Genomic DNA, 17,839 nt, shown 5'->3' on the forward strand with positions numbered 1-17,839 from the left:
AATGTCTAATGACCCTTTCTGTAAAGAAATGCTTCCTAATGTCTAACCTGAACCTCCCCTGGCGAAGCCTGAGGCTATGTCCTCTTGTCCTATCGCTAGTTGTCTGGGAGAAGAGGCCGACTCCCACTCCACTACAACCTCCCTTCAGGTAGTTGTAGACTGCAATAAGGTCACCTCTGAGCCTCCTCTTCTCCAGGCTAAACAATCCCAGCTCCCTCAGCTGTTTCTCGTAGTTCAGACCCTCCAGACCCTTCACCAGCTTGGTCGCCCTCCTCTGGACTCGCTCCAACACCTCAACATCTTTCTTGAAGTGCGGGACCCAGAACTGGGCACAGGATTCAAGGTGCGGCCTCACCAGTGCCGAGTACAGAGGGACAATCACTTCTCTAGACCAGCTGGCTACACTATTCTTAATAGAGGCTATTTAATGCAATTTAGCAGGATTCTAAGAAAAAAATCCCCTTGATTTTGGTGGGGTTTTTTTTTCAAGTTCAGTTTCTAAGAGAAATACTCTCAGAGTGAGCAATGGTAATCTCCCTGGACTCTTCCTTGAGTCATTGGGAAATGCTGATGCTTCAAAAAGTGATTTAGAGTTATCAGAATTTTGGTCTAAGTTAGTCTGCCAAGAAGACTGTCTCCAGGGAGAGCTGTTGGCAATCAGCCTCCTCCAGGCTTCAAGTAGCCCTTTGAGCATCTATCATATATCTCCCATAAAAGGTATGGGAGAAGTGGGGACCTTCTGCACAGCGAGGGATCCAAGCTGCACGAGCAGGAAAGCCAAGTCATGCCCCGAGCTCTAATCAGTGGATGCCTACATCCCAGATAAATTTGTCCAGGTTTTGGAGATATTCATGAGCCTTTCATCAAATCTGGGTTCCAGTCTGAACTCATCATGATGCCCGCATGTTGCTTAGGAGGCAGAGGTGAAGTATTTGTGCTGTGATAAAGCCTCAACCCGACCAAAGCTCCTTTGTCTAATGCTTAGGACAGAAAACACCACTACACCCAAAATAACATGAGTAGTCACCAGGTGTCATTCCCCTCACCAGTGCTGCTTAAAACGCTTGAAATGAATTTGTTTTAAAGTCTAAGTGAAGGGGACATAACTGAAAAATCAAGCCAACAGAAAAACAATAGGGTGCTCGTGAAAACAGCTCATACAAAGAAAGGATTTTCTTTCTTTTCCCCTCGCTCTTCCTCTCCTTGACTAAATTAAAAAGTAAAAATAAAAAGATCATTTTTTTACCCAAGCTTAAAGTACCAAAAATTTCTCTCCACAAGGATATTTCAAGAAAATGATACGCATCTGGAAGAAAATGAGACTTATAATGGAAGTATTTTCTGAAGCATAACTATAGTGTTGCTAGCACAATGCTGTAATCAAGAATAATGGAGCCCTTCGCCCGGTATACAGGAATGGATTCAATTGTTTGCCGTGCACATACCTGTATTTTTAAAATGTAGTCAAAAGCTTTAACTGCCAAAAGCCTCGAGCACTAGCGTTCAGACACAAAGCAGTTTAGAAGCAGGCTCCTTCATTTATTGCTCGTGTAATGATTAATCTCAAATCTCAATTACGCACAAAAATAGAAGAGGCCCAGCTGAACTTTTGATCCCTTCCCAACTGGTTCATCTGAAGCATAGCTCAAGATCATCCTCGCAGCGTACGCGGCGGTGCCGGGTGATACCCCGCTCTGTACTACCTCCTCCACGACCAAGCGGGGGGCTTTGCAAACCTTGCAGGGGTTATGCCTCAGACACAAACTGTTTGAGCAGGTTTTATCCTACCCTCTCCCTCTGCTTTCAGGAGAAAGGGGAAACACAGCAAAGAATAGGCCTTACCTTCTTTTTGGAGTGTGATCTGTCCTCCTCTTTAGCTGCTTTGCTATTTTTCCCAGCTCTGGAAAGCTTCTGCTCCCCAGACTGCTTGATGGTGATTTTGATCTCAGGAGGGCAAATATAGTTCTCCAAGTTCTTTGGGGGCTTCTTAGCTCTCTTGGTGGTCTGGATCTTTAGTTTTAAACTCCCCTCCGTGAAGTTAGCCTCCTTGATGGAAAACTCTTGCTCCTCCAGGCCGTCTCCCGCCACCCATTTCTCGCTGTCCGCGTTGGAAGTGGAATCCACGTCTCTCCCAGAACCCAGCTCATCCTCTTCCTCAGGTTCCAGCCTCTCGCCGCTCACCGGGATCCCTTTCCCCGAGCCCGTTGCAGGCAGCATCGTCTCCCCTGCACAGCTGGAGGCAGGTGGTGGCTTTGCGGAGGTGACAGTGGCTGGCAGAAAGTCTGCCTCGCCCCCCCTTTGCCGGGAGCTGCCCAAAGTCTCCCTGGGCTCCATAGCAATATTGCAACGCCCTGGAGTTTTATCAGAGGGAAGGGGAGCGTGGGAGGGGATGAGGAGAGCAAGTGCAGGTACGATCCCAGGGAATGAATGGTAACTGTCCACCAAATTCAACGTCCCGATCGCCCAGAGGCTGCAAGGAGCTCAGAAGAGACCAAATCTGCCACTGTCAAAAGAAAGGAGAAGAAAAAAAGGAAGTTAGCACGCGCACACAGGTCGAATGCGAGTGTGGAGATGACTGAAATGGGGCATGCTTGGGCTTCCCCTGCAGTACCTCAAGGGCCTTCCTTGAAGCAAAATGGGAACCAAGGCTGGACGGCATTTCTGAGGGCTGGATGTGGTACCACAAAGCAAGGACCGACAGCCACATGTATTACTAAATTGATGAAAATGGATATCAAAAAAACCCCCAAAAATGGTGTATAAATGCAAACGCCTTCAACTCTGGACTTGGAAAATAAATGAGGGGGCAACCAGCTCTCCACACCCATCCACAAACCTCCTCGTTACTTCGAAGTGCTTGCTGTCACAGGGTTTTTTAGAGGGGGAAAAAAAATAGAGGCAGATGCTTGCCTGTCATGATTTAACCCCAGCTAGCAACTAAGCACCACACAGACGCTCGCTCACTCCCCACCCAGAGGGATGGAGGGGAAGAGAACTGGAAGAGTAAAAGTGAGAAAACTCATGGGTTGACATAACAGTTTAATAATTGAAATAAAATAATAATAATAATAATAAAAAATTGTAATGAAAAGGAAAATAATAGAGAAAAATAAAACCCAAGAAAGAGAGGTGATGCAAATGAAAACAATTGCTCACCACCAACTGACTGATGCCCAGCCAGTCCCTGAGGACTGGCCAACCTTCCCCCTAGATTTATATGCTGAGTATGACGTCATATGATGTGGAATATCCCTTTGGTCAACTGGGGGCAGCTGTCCTGGCTGTGTCCCCTCCCAAAATCTTGTGCACCCCCAGCCTCCTCACTGGTGGGGTGGTGTGAGGAGCAGCAAAGGCCTTGACTCAGTGTAAGCACTGCTCAGCAAAGACACTGTTTCCAGCACAAAGCCAAAACATAGCCCCACAGTATCACAGAATCAGTCATGTTGGAAGAGACCTCAGGGATCATCGAGTCCAACTATTGCCCTGACACCACCATGGCAACTAGACCATGGCACTAAGTGCCATGTCCAGTCTTTTCTTAAAAACCTCCAGAGATGGTGACTCCACCACCTCCCTGGGCAGCCCCTTCCAATGTCTAATGACCCTTTCTGAGAAGAAATGCTTCCTAATGTCTAACCTGAACCTCCCATAGTAGCTACTATGAAGAAAATTAACTCTACCCCAGCCAAAACCAGCACATCGTCTCAGGTTAAACAATAACCCAGTGATCAGAGCACAGAAAACATGGTGTTGCCCTATGAATCAGGCAGAAGAGTTTCAAACTCCCTATTTCCCCACTTCCCAGGCTGGAGAGGGATGTCCTCAGCTGCCAGCTCTTCTGGGAGGGACTCTGCTTTGAATGAATTATTCATTACACACTGGGCCAGGCACACACTGTCCGCAGCCCAAGATGCTCCCTGGGATGCTGGAAGTGCAGGAGGATCCACCTGGGTCTCTTGCAGGGCATATCAGGGACTCGAGTATTGAGGGCAATGGACGAAAGCTAACCTCAATGTTTTCCAGAATTCCTCATGCCCTTGGGAATGGCTGCTCTGTGGCAAAGGCTTGGGCTGACTGAAGCAAAGACTGCTCTCTCATCCTTTCAAATGTGGGCTTTCTTTAAAACATCACAGATCAAACCCTTTGAGATGGAAACACTTGTACTCAGTACCTTACAAAGTCTCGGCCAAAGTTAGTGGGAGAAGATGTGTTTGTTCAACTGAGGCAAAAGATGTATCACCCAATGACACAGAAAGGCTGAGACAAATATCGAACATTTGGTTAAAAAAAAAAACATGTAGGGTGTATTTAAAGTTGTTGAGGTGCTTTCATACACCCTCCCTAAAATCCCCCATGTAGCCACCCCTCAGTGCCCATCATGGCAAGCCAGTTTAGGCTACAAAATTAGCAGAAGAATATCTCAGAGAGAAACAGATATTTTCTGCTGCTTTAGCAGAAACAGCTAAACCCGGTGGGTCAGAGAAGTATCACTTCTGGCATACAGCGAAGGAAACAAGAAGGCACTGCCAGCAGTAGGTGCTGGGGGTGCAGACCTACTCTTTCAGTAGTAGCTCCCTGCTAGATTAGCTCTGCTACACTGCCAAACCCCACCCCTCGACCAACTGCAAGCGAGATCTGAGCAGAGCCAGGGATTTCCCCAGTCATTCTTACTAGCAATAAACCGTAAAGGACAGACAAATGATCTTGCTACCTATCACCAAATCATAACAGCATTATCAGTGTAGACTACTCTACTTTAAAGCACAGCTCACCAAGAAAAAGCACATGTCCCTGTACCACTGGCTTTTTTCCCTGCTTTTTAAAAATATATTGAGATTAAAACTCAAAAAGAAGTAATAACAAGCACCTTGTATTAGTTATATACCCACATTTCCAGTGCAGTATGGCCATGGGTCACTCGTCTGACCCTGGCACATATGGCTACTAATGGAAAGTCCTAAGCATCCTAGAGCTCCATGAAATCATTGGGTGACCTCCATCCAGGTCCCAGCAGACACAAATTCAAATAAAGTTCCCATAAATAGCACAAGCTGACAGCCCAAGCAGAAAGAAAAGAAAGAAAAAAAAAAAAAAAAAAAAGAAAGAACTATCATGGAGCCTGAACAGCCATCTGGCTTTAAGAGGTAGTTTCTCTAGCTCATAGTATATAGAAGTACACCATAAAAACACTTATGCTTAAGTTGCACATCTTCTGGCAATAGGGAGGAGACTTCTTTCCCAGAGCTGCTGCCACTGGTCTCATTTAAAGTGATCTTGAAGAACTAACAGATCCTAGGTCTCATGCACGCCTGTCTTGACTCACCCTGGGATCAGCAAGTCTCTTCATTTCACCTCCTGTGAAACAAGGATAACACTTACCTCATTCAAACCCATTGGAGAGTGGGTTAGTTAATGCCCTTACATAGTTTTGAACCCAAGTGTTTACCATGTGGTAGTCACTAATTACTAATGCAATTAGTACATTAAAGCCACCCAGTTGCATGGAGCTGCTCCACCTAATTGACCAACCTTGCACTTTGCCTCTCCTTTGTGCCTATGGAGGTGATGGGATCCAACCGGTCCAATCAAAAAAAAAAAAAAAAGGCCGTCCTATCTATCTGCCATTTTGCATTGTTAATCTCCTAGGAGAGGGACGCAATGTACACACACTCCTGGGCTGCAACACAAACACAAGGTGGTAAAAGCTCGGCGGTGCAGCATTCCAGGGAGTTACTGCTCTGGTATGCACGCACGTACAATGGGCACTCTGTGCTGGCCTCCGCCCACAGGCTTTTAACCTCTCTCGCTGCTGGTAAAGAAAGAGAAGGCTTCTGGCAGACAGCATCTAGGGCAGCAGGATGAGTTTGCAGCCACCGAGGGTGCAGGGAAGGGACCACAGCCACCAGTGTCATAAACCAACCCACTTGGCACCCTGTGTTGAATGGGAGCTGAAATAAAACTGACGGCTCCAAGCTGGGAAGGGTCTTTCAGGTTTGGAGTCATTGGGTAATGTTTTATTCAGGATGAATGAAAAGCCAGGTTTCTGCTCCAAAGTCTGGTTGTGGGTTTTGGACCCAAGTTCTGGGTCATGATGCCCAAACACTCATCCCTGCTTGGCTGTGCAGCTCCAGGTCAGTAGAAATAAGCAACAGACAAATAAAAAGTCATTGCATTACACCGGTGTCAGGTGAGTTCATGCCAAATCCACCTTCAAACCCCACCTGACAATATTGGCCTCCTGTTCTGCTGAGAGCCTGCAGATGACATCACCAGACCCGCAGGTAGTAACAAATAACCCTGCACTCAAACGCCACGCAGAATTAACAGGGTCATTGTTTTAGGTATCTCCTTACTCTCCTGCAGGGTTAATAGCTAAATGACTTGGGTGCAGGGACACTGTACTTGTCTTTCTTGTTTGGGCAGGCTACCTGCGCTTTGACTAATTAGGAAACCTCACTTCAGGCTTCTGAATGTGTAACCTCCTTTGGAAACCCCCCCACCTCCCCCCTCCAGACTGCCTGAGAGCAGAAGCGTGGAAGGGAAGGAGATGAACACTTTTCCTCCACCATCTCTTCTGCCTTAGCTGGCAATGTGCAGCTCTGGAAATCCAAGGAGGAAGCAGATTTTCCGGGAGACCTTTAGCTCTATTTTAAACACCTGAGAGATGGGGGCTGTCTAGACTTTTAAGTGCTCACCCAAACTGCCCTTCCAGGCCTCCCAGCCTCACCAGCATCAAGTCCTACTCAATAAGCAACTACAGAGGTGTTTTACCATCCAAATTAAGCTCCCAGAGGAAGGTGTTACCGCTAGCAGGCTTCCTGCAGTCAAGGTAAATTTGAGGAGGATAATTCACAGGTGAGTGACAAGAAATTTCACAGAAGTTGGCATTAGCTCTTAATTAGGAAGAGATTCACGCTTCCTCTGGTAAGTACTGAGAAATAATCAAACGCCTTCGTGCTCAGCCTTGCTACTGAGGCTCATGTTTCCCATCAGCTCCTCTGGGCACCTCACACACACTTCTGGAGGCAAAGGCCTGAAGTACAAGACCTCCTTTTGGGTCATACTAGATGCCTCCCATTAAGAGTTCTGAATACGCTCCCTTCTCCTGACTCAGGCAACTACTCCTGCTCGCAAGTATTCAGATGCCAGGGATGTAAAGTGATTAAACTGAAAATTTGCTGAGGACAAAAACAGAGGTGAGAGCCCACAGCAGGGGCGAGAAAGCCACCTATTTGGGATTCTCTATGAAGTGAAAGTGGCTATGATACTTGGCATGGCTTTTGCTCTATGCACAGGAGCAACCACATTAGTAACAAGCAAATGCTGATTAGACACATGCAAGCAAGTGAGGTTCAGCTGCCCAGCGTTTGTGCTGCTGCTCTGGTTTGCTCAAGGAACGGGAGCACCATAAGAGACCTTGGAGCAGTATTAAGAGATGCTCCCCAAATCCCATAGTACAGTAATCCCAGCCATGACTGTACCTACTGAGCCTGCTTTGGTTTTATCCATGGAGTCCAAAATGCCTTAAGATGAAAAAGAAAAAAAAATTCTATTGAACAGGTTCAAGTGAGGAGAAACTGAGACACGGCTCTGAGAGCGTCATAGTGAACGTGAAGTGGAGCCCATATCTTCTCGAACACCACGTCTGTCATGTTGCCTTTGGATCTCACATTCTCTCATGTGACATACAGTTAAATCCTTAGTCTCTGCAAGATATCAGAAATCCTGGAAGCCTCTTTACACTCCATCTTTTTAAAACCATTCACCACAAAGCACTGGAGACTATACAGCAACATTTAATGATGAGATATCACCTTTCACTCCGAAGACTCCCAAGGGTTGCTTCCTTGATTATACATGCCACCGCCGAAACGCAGCTGCCTTTGGGGCAGAGGCCAATGGACTACCCACAATACACCCGAGGGAAAGTTTTGGTCAGAAACCTGCTTTTATGAGAAGTGTCAGTGAAACTTCAGAATACATCATGGGACATAAAAACCCAACAGCCTGGCATGCAGCAAGCCACGCTGAACTCAGTTAACCCACATTAGGAATACAAAAAAAAAAACCAAACCCAAAACCAAACCAACCTATTTCTTCATTATTGCTTTGCAAAAAAACTAGGAATTTCAAGTGTGGTTGTGGTCACGGTCTGTGCGCTGCCAGATCACCAGCAGCACAAGTTTGATGCAGATCAGGAACAGGCATCTGCTCACACTTCTATCGAATGGGCCACAGCACACAAGGCGAGGGTTAAGCCTTTCTTCATGCCGACTTAAAGGCAGTTCCAGAGGATGGGTAAAACTTGTGAGCCATAAGGCCAGCGTGGTGCAGACAAGTGACATAGTATGATGCAATACAAAGTCTGCTGGGATAAAATTAAGTCACTGCAAATTTTTTTTGGACAAATTTGAACCAAGAGAACCAATGAGTTTATACTGGATCAGTATTATGCATCAGTAGCGTATTTGAAGTGCTGTTCAGAGCCCTGGAGCTAGATCTATCACATCTTTGGACCACAGCCTTAGTTACTTCCTGTGGCCATGATACTCTGAAAGAACAACCCAGCTTTGGCAGGGAGCTGGAAATATGACTGTGACAGCTATTTTCCATCCACACTATAGATCCCATAGGAAACAGCCTCTCCCTTTCACCCGTCTTGCATCAATTAGGACAGAAACAACGCAGAAGGACTTCCCCTCCAACCAAAATAAATAAATGTTATCTCTTAATAAAGAGTCAGAGATGGCCTGGTGATGTCCAAATCCCAACCAGGCACAACGCTGAGCATCCTGCCCTAGGTGACCCTGTGCTGAGCAGCGTGGTGGACTGGATGATCTCCAGAGGCCCTTACAACCCTAACCATTCTGTGCTTCTGTGATGTATTATTTGGTCTGTATTGCCAGTGCTGGGCAAATTGGTCTCTCTACTGAATGACAATTTTAAACACACTTCTAAAATTCCCATCTATAAGATATACCTGGATATAGACATGTGTAAAATAGATCTGGGTATACAACAGATACAGTATGAGATCCTCAACCGATGAGAACAATTGCGAGTGGAATGACCATATGTGAATGCCTGTAATCCACAGATTATCTATAAAAATAACTTACTAAGGCATGTGATTCATTAAGAGGGTGAATTAGAAGAAGAAAGGTGGTTCCTCTCCACATGGTCCCCCTGCCTCCAACACTGCTTTTGTTCTAGCCCTTCCACCTCTGCCTTTGATTTTGCATGGGTTATGTGAGGACTTTCTCTGAAGAGAAAGGATGCAAGCTCTCCCAGGTGTGGTCTATCCACACGAAAACAAGGAACAAGGATTAATGGCAGTTAACAGAACAGCAGAAATTTAATCTTCACTTGTTTCCATCAGATTGCTCTTGAGTCCAAGTGCTACCAGCCCTCTGCACCTCCACCAGCGTGACCGAGTAACGCTGACTGATGGCTCTGCTTCGGTGTGCCCAAGCCTGGCAAAGGGAGACAGGAAAAGCCACGCTGGAGGGGAAAAGACAAGATAACCCAAAGAACTCTCACAGACAGATGAGGCTGCAAGCATTCCCCCCAAGATAAAGAGACAGAAATAAATGAGACCCCAAGCATATCCATAATTACAGAGGCATGTAAGTGTGCACATTACACACGTGTGTATCTGTCTTCTCAATTCAGAGACATTAAGAATAGATTAGGAATCATATTTGACTCCATAATTAGGTTTGAGGCTCCATAATTAGATCAGATAGTCACCTTTCTGTGTAAGTAACTAACTATCATACAGCGCTGAAGGGAGGGCCAACTGAATGATTAAACAACTGACGCGGCCATAAATCACAAGGCCCATAAAAGCAATACTGCCCAAGGTACAGCTGTGGCAACAGCCAGCGTAGCAAAGCACCCATCTGTGGAAGGAGGAGAGATGCCCATCATGTTGCCCAAGGACTTTTACAAGCTCCTGCCTGAGAACTGTGCCAAGGTTTTATAAATCTACTCACTCACAGAGGTGTATCTGGGTGGCGGGGAAAGAAGTACAGCCATCAGACCTGTAAACACCTCCTCATGCTGACTTCTCATCTCTGAAGGACTGGCCTCATCCCAATTGTGCCCTCCGAGACAAATGCTGCTGCAGGACTGCCATGAAGCTGGGCTCAGTTCAAAGGATTTACATCTCTGAATCAAGGAACAGCATTTGATCCCAACGACATCAAGAGTCAGTCTGTCACTTTTACCCATCACTCTTGTGAAGATTAGGCCTCCGGGACACTAGAAAACAGGATGAGATGCCAACTGTGCTCCTGCTCATTACAACACAAAGAGCCAAGCCAGGAGATTTGACTATGTCAGGTCAACACCAGCCTGCTGAGCTCCCAGGCCAAGCATCATCATGCTCGGCGTGATGTATAATCAAAGGTGACTCCTGAGATGATCCAAGAGAATACCCTGAGCACTCTGCTCAGGGCAGCAGTGTGTGCCACTACCAGGCTAAAACTTATTCCATTAAAAACAGCCATAAAACTCTTTGGGTAAAAGTGTCAACATGCACGAGAAAGGGACTTCAAATGCTTACTCCGTTCTAGCCAGCTCTTGCCAAGTGCACCATCCTGGAGGCAGTGGCAGTCACTCCAGGCTACAAATGGAAAGTTTTATGGGTATTTAGGGAAAGGTTATTGGCACAGAAACCAGCCACAGAAAGCAAAAGCCTGCACAATTCCATCATCTGTGTTACCAAACTTTCCTAGATCGACTCTGCTCTTGGAGAGCTGCCATCAGACACAGTAGCCTCCTTCTAATACTGTCGTGCTAGGGCAATAATCTCTCCTTCTCCCTCTGATCAAACATTTCCCTCTGCACCCTGAAACGTGTGGAAAATTATTTCTCTATATAAATCATTAACGAGAGGTTTGCTTTTATTTAGCACTGCTGCCATGGGACTCTTCCTTCCTCCTTTTCTTTTTTCTTCCCTCCACCATTATTTCATTTTTGCTTGCACAAGTGCCAAATACACCAGCTTTCCCTCCCTTCAGGAAAAACAGAGAAATAAATAAAATAAAACAACACATCTGACAGGGAATGCACCAAGTCTTGGCTCAGCATCCATTCCTCAGAGCCGTAAGTGATGGCACAAGGAGGACCAAAAAGGCTTCAGTCCAGGATCTATCCTGTGCCCAGTCTAGAGGCTACATAAACAACACACCCCACGTTACTCAATTCTGCATGCTTCAAATGAGACTAGGAATAAGAAAGGTTGGATTTTGCCCATGCAGGCTTGCATTGTGTGTTTCCATGCTGAGTAAGCAGTGATGTCTTGCTTGCTGCTGTATAATGTACCAAGCATCCCCAGCATCAAGGGGGGACTGTGGGGAAGTAGGGCATATAAAGGTCATGCGAGAAGAAGAGAAGCAATTTGGGGTACTTGAAGGCATTGAGACTGCTTTGCCTTCCAGAACGTATCAGTCTTTCAGCTGGAGGGAGGAGAGAGTGTGGGCCAGCAAAACAAGAAATGCCCTTAAAGCCTCATGGATTGCAGAAGAAAAAGAAGGAGGCAAAAGCAGCGCAGGACACGAGTGGATGCAGCTGGATGTGCACAGGGCAAAGAGCAGCCCACGGTGCCAGAACAGCAACGTCAAGAGGTATAAAGGTTAGTCAGGAGCGTGCCGGTGGGAAGACCCGAGGCCAGGAATAAAGGCAAGATAACCGACAGCTGCTACGGGCAAAGGAAAGGACTAGCTTCGCCCCTAATGAGGCTGAAGAGAAAGCGGTTACAGAAGTGCTGGGAGAAGTTGAGTCAGACAGGAGATAAGAGCCTGATGAGTACCTGCACACCCGAAAGGCCTCTCCAGCTGAACTGCTTCATTGTGCTCTTTGTGCGGCGTTGCACACATCAGAGGCGGCAAATAGGATCGGGAGCACCATATTCACGGCTCAAATCCCTATTCAAGCAGGACCAGAACTTTGGGTTCTTATTCCGTTGCAAAGCCAGTCACTTCAGGAGGATGTTAAAGGTTGAGATGGGGTCAGAATTTGGGGGAGTCTAAGGTCAAGTCAGTCATGGGTGCCTCCTCTCTCCATTGATGACATACGGGTCTCTGTTTCCTAATGAGTCCTTCGCTTAGATCCCAATCAAGCAAAGTTTGGTCTGTGGGCTCCAATGGGTCAAGATACCCCTGAATTGAGACATCCATACCACTCTTCCCCAGATGGGGATGGATGCAGGTTTGAACAGGGTCCCAGTTCCTACCTAGGGCCACGCTGCAGCTTATTGTTATTTTGATTGTTGCTCATACTATTTTTTTCAGAGGTTTTCCTTAAGGCCCTGGGAGGCCTGTTCACTGAGCTAAGCCTGAAGAAAGTGTTCTGTCCTGAAAGCCACACTTAAAAGGCAGCATGTTTTAAGAGCAGATGTGTCTTCAACTCTGACAAAAGGATGGAGGAGCAGGACCTATATTTCTGTGACTGCCTCCTATGACACAGAACCAGGATCTAACATAAGCCAACACCTACAGCAAATGCCATTTATGACACTTATCAGCAGGATTTGTAGGCACAGTGCATCTCTTTTTAATCCAACAGTCTAAAAGATCTCCATTGACTTTAGGATGCCTACAATGACACTTAATTTCTCATGGCTTCAGAAACCATGACCTCCACTGTTTTTTCCCCCTCACATACCAAAAGAAGACAGAGGCCTTCAACAAGCCCTATTTTTATATCCATTTATCAGCTCAAAGTCAGGCAGGTTAGACTTCTGCCCTGTTTAAAATCATGTGGTTAGAATAATTTAAAAGGGAAAAGTGTTTCCTCTTCTTCTCCCACCCTCACTTTTTCTGAATAAATTGAGGGGGAAAAAAAAAAAAGAACAAGTGACAGCTGGAGAGAATTTACTCAGCCTTTCAGGAAGAAAATTGCCATCAAGTAAAGAGAAAGGATGACATTTTTCAGTCCATTAGGTGAAGTTTTATGGAAGCTACAAGGATGTGAATATATGGGTTAATATTTTAAACTGTTTTGTAACCTTAGGAACAATGGACATATATAATAACACTTTTGCCCAGATGTGTGCTACAGTACTTTACATGTATACAATCCTGTCCAAACACTTCCTAAACTCCCCCAGTCAAGCTTCATGTCTCTGATCGTTTCTGAAAAAGAACTGAAGAATTCAGCAGAGAATTATTCCCCTGTACAGTATTCTATTGAATCCCCACTATAGAGGTCCATAGGAAGGCTTTAGAGAAAAAAAAAGAAAAAAAAAGAAAAAAAAGAAGGAAAAAAAAAAGAAAAAACTACAGAAAGAATTTCCTTGTCTAGCAAACTAATAGGATTTCAGAGGAGTTTCGGTGGAAACCCCATTGCATTCTCCAAAGCCAAAAATTCATCAAGGCTCAAGGAGAGGTAGGCATGGATCACTGCATCACTTCAGAATATGCTGGGTATGGAAACACACAGTGAACTTAGGCCAGTGTCCAAGTCTCAGAAATCACATCAGTAGGATATTCAGGATATGTGGATTCATATGGAGGAAAGACATGCCTGTAACGCCTTGCAGCTTGACCTCTGGTTTGAGTATCATCATTTTCTCCCTTCCATCTTAAAACCAACTTCCCCATCCGCTAAAACACCAGGACAGAAACAGAATGATTCATTGTATACATATGTATCTCTCAGTTTTAAAGGTTAAGGCTAACAAAAATTTCAAAGTAAAATAAAACCTCAGGCTTCCGATCTTCAACCCATCTCTAATTTTGAGGTATTTAAGTGAGTCCTGGGTTACCCCACGCTTGCCTACCACACATTCTTTTGAACAGCTTTCCGAAGCACTATTACTGGAGATACCGTACTACAGTAGAGGAAACTTTGCTCTCATCACTGTCACATTCATAGAGCCCTTAACTGCCCAGGACTGCACAGCAACTCTTACAGGGACAGGAATTCACTCCTTCAGAGGCAGTGAGAAGATGAATAAGTTGTCCCCACAACGGCATTTAGCCACAACCCCAGCACCCAACTCTGCCAGGCATTTGCATCCCAATATATCATGCACTTCAGAGCCAAGCCTTTGGCTACGCTGTGCTCTGGTATTCACCAGGGCAGGTCAGAACCTTGCCACCACCTTCTGACCTTGTGTTTGCATGGAAATTGGTCTCCTCGTGCATGGCTTTTCCACACATTGAGCTTGCTTTCAAAAAAGTGCATCAGACTCACCAGCCCTACATAGGAAGGACAGCTCAGGCTCATCCTTGTCATTTGCACAACTCCTTTTTGACCTGCAAGACTCCTGCGCTGGATGGACACATACATGGGCCACGCCACTGTCCCCACTCATAAGCAAGAGTAAACATGACCCTGGGATCTGTGAGCAACACAAGTGACTGTATTCACGGAGTACTTCTCTGGCCACCTTCCTGGTTTGTCACCTGTGCTTCAGTCCCATCACTTTCCCTTTCACATCTGAAGTTAACAGGGTCATTGCCACACACTGCCAACAGCACACGGGGTTGGCGGACAGGCACCCAGGTAAAGATCTAGAGATACAGAGGTCGGAGACCTTGCAAAGATCTCCAGCTAGACTGGGAAGTGAACTAGCGCTGTAAAGATCATAATCAAGCCTAGATCAAATCCTCCCAATCCTCAGGGTGTTTGAGGTCCAGAGTTTTGATTTGGCCTTTTAGAGAGAGAGGTGACTAACCTGAGAAGTCTTTGAAATTTTCATTTTCATAAAAGACAACAAAAGCTTAAATGAAATAATGTCAGAAGATTGCTTTTCATATCCAGCTGCCCCACAGCTTACAGGAAAAGCTCATCATTGTGTTTGGACAATTTGTGCTGCAAAGTAACTCCAAAAGGGAAAAATAGGCCCTAACTCCACTCCCTCTCAAGAGCTGATAAACAGAAATTGCCACCCCTTACTTTGTTCAGACATTTCATCAGCTCTGAAAGACAAGCTGCATTATTCTCTCACTGCTTTTATTCAATTTAAGAAATTATTTTGCCTTCCTTTTTTTTCTGCCCTCACCTATTTATCCCCCTCGCTTCGCTCTCACTATGACCAGTCAAACGTGAGTGCAGAATCCAGGTGTCTGTTGGGGAACTGCACTTGTTCACAGCATCCAGCAGATCTCTAAGCAGGTCCAAAGATGCAATGAACTTTTGAAGGCACATCAGGTGAAGCCTTCACGTTGGGAGAAGGAGAAAAAAAACATCTCTAAGGGTTTGAGTGCACCTCAGAAGCAACTGTGATAGCAACACACACTTGCAACCAGATTTCATGCGGGTATCAGGAGGCAAAGCAATCCCAACCTCAAAAGTTTTCAGATATGACAGTCCCCCAGGCTAAAAACTGGAGTTGAGGGGTTTTAAAGCACATCTTTAATCAAGATGACAATTTCCTAAAAGGATGAGTCATTTTATTTCCTCAACAATAATAATGGGAAAGGAAACACCTTTTTTTTTTTATCAAGTTGGAAAGAGAGAAAGAAACGAGAACAGAACCTATAATAGCAGCAAAACCAGCCCCAGTAGAAACCACAAGCCCTGCAGCAAAATACTGGGAACCTTCTCCCAGTTCTCCCACAGACTCTCACCTTTCTTCCTAGGATTTGGACTAGCTCTGAACCTTGGATTGCTGCTGCCCTAAGAGTGCCTGGGCTTTCCATCAGTGAGGCTAGATCTTGCCGTGGATTTCATCTGACCACCTATTTTTTTTATGCACAGATTCGTCGCCCTTCTCTCAGCATCACATGCATGCTTGATCGCGGCACTTTCGCACTCAAACCCCCGCATGCGTGCATGTTATGGTAGACAAAAATGACATGCTGAATTTTTTGAACATGGCTTTAAGCCTGTTCAGTTGGCCCTACTGCGGGCAACGCATCATGGAGCAGATCTTGGCAGTTATTAATGCTGCCTTTCAACATCATCGCAGACCCACAGATCACAGATACTCCAGAGATGGGGAGTTAACATGGAGCAAGAAAGACCGCCTAGGCATACGGTTAAACAAATCAGTCATCAATTCACTGGGAGAGCTTTCATTTCCATCACAGCAATCCGTTGGATCCCAGAACTGTTTTTACGTGGTTCATTAGACAATAGCCTTTCTTGCTACTAGTTGGGTCAAGAGTCAAAATTGCTGTGTAATTGCAAGTCTCCGAGCACAAGGCAAGAGTTTTTCAGTCCTGGAGGGTGTTGTCCAAAGGGGAAAGAAAACAGAAGGGAAAGATTATGTGTGAGCAATTGAGCCCTACTGAGAGGGCAAAAAAAGTCACTGAAACTGGGATTACTCAAATCTTGTAATGGAAAACAAGGGTCCTGTTGGTAAGTTGGCACTTACACCTAAGAGATGTGTGTGCTGGGGAAAAGGAGCTCAAAGGGTGGGTCACAACAGAGCAGAAGAGGAGATTAAGCATCACCCAAAGCCAAAAAAAATGGTGGTTGGACCTTTTCAAGCATTTAACTCCTTGAGTTAATTAAGCATGTGGGCAACAGCAGTTATTAAAGAAGAACAGTTCCCAGCTTAATCAAAGTACATTATTGGAAATGATACTGAGGAACCTCGGTAGAGAAACCCAATAAATATCAACTCAAGCTTAAATAGCTCAGCTATGATTATTATTAATAATAAATCATGGCCACTGTTTCTTTCGTTTGCCAACAACTAGCATAGTTTATGGCTCTGCACAAACCTAACACACCATTTTATTACATTTCAGAGAGTGCATCCTCCTAAAATGATAATGTGTTAATAATCTATGCTGGGCTTTTTGGCAGGAACCAAAGAGCTCAAACAACTTGAAATAACATCAGCAAAAAATTATTTATTCCCCATCCCTAGTTGCAGAGAAAACAGAGGTTTTCTTGGCTCAGTTACTTCTCAATAGATTTCTGGTTTCAATTAAAACTTTGAGTCTGAGAAGTTAAAAAAAAACGCCAAAGCCAATATGAGATGGAAGAGAAGTCTCCATTCACTGAGTGTTTCTGCTTCCCCCCCCCCCCCCCGGCTTTTACATAACCCTTCTGAGCTAAGAGCAGAGATTAAAGTACAACTATATTGTTTGGAGGGGTTTTTTCTCCTTTCAGCTAAAAAAAAAACAACAAGTGCAGATGAAAAATGTTTCTCCTTTGAGTGGAAGTAGCTCCTGACCGAGGGCAGTAGTCTCAGCGAAGGCCGAGGAAGCGCAGGAAGGTGTGCGTGAAACAGCCACTTGCACGTTTTCCCTGATAGGCATTTTTTTTTTCTCCCATCTATGATAAAAGGTCCTAGACACTTGTTTCCTCAGGTTCATGCTATCGGTGCCTAACATTAGACGGCCGGTTATATCATTCCTGCAGCCCGCAGCGGGTCAGTCCTCAGCTGCAGGGGCTGTCGGATCAATAACTGTTCCCATTTGGGTCCATAATACTCCACACGGGGTTGGATTCACCAGCAGCCCTTCACCCCTGAAATCCTCCTGTCAATACGGAAAGGATCACGCCACTTTCCCCGACAGCAGAGGACCAGCGGGCTCAGCGCTCCGCTCGCCCCGCACATCCCTCGCGGTTTGACAGACGGACATATAAGGCAACGCGGCGGGTCCCCCCCGCGCCCCGGCCCGGCACGGCCCGGCACGGCCCCGGCAGGGCCACCGCGGCTAATGAAACACCTCTGCTCGCGGGGGGAGAAGCCTTGCCCGTCTCCCCCCTATCTCCCCCCACCCCTTCCCTCCCCGCCGGCCGCATTCGCTTGTGGCGGACTCCTCCCAGTGCCCAGCTCGCCTCGCCGTGCTCACGGCACACACCCCCAGCCCGGGGCGGGGGCACCGACACCCCACGGCACCGGGGTGGGCGGGCAGTGCCCCCCGGC

General features: G+C 46.0%; 1 protein-coding gene across 3 annotated transcripts in view; it reads right to left on the bottom strand.

Moving 5' to 3' along the window:
• SETBP1 (SET binding protein 1) overlaps positions 1–17,839 on the bottom strand; it is a 261,399-nt gene that overhangs the window by 241,485 nt on the left and 2,075 nt on the right. For all 3 annotated transcript variants that reach the window (XM_068422708.1, XM_068422707.1, XM_068422706.1), the window contains exon 2: positions 1,843–2,503. In XM_068422708.1, the coding sequence (XP_068278809.1) occupies positions 1,843–2,334 (492 nt within the window). In that variant the 5' untranslated portion in view covers positions 2,335–2,503. The remainder of the gene's footprint in view (positions 1–1,842; positions 2,504–17,839) is intronic.

Source organism: Nyctibius grandis, chromosome Z (assembly GCF_013368605.1).
Source record: "Nyctibius grandis isolate bNycGra1 chromosome Z, bNycGra1.pri, whole genome shotgun sequence".
NCBI classification, from domain to species: Eukaryota; Metazoa; Chordata; class Aves; order Nyctibiiformes; family Nyctibiidae; genus Nyctibius; species Nyctibius grandis.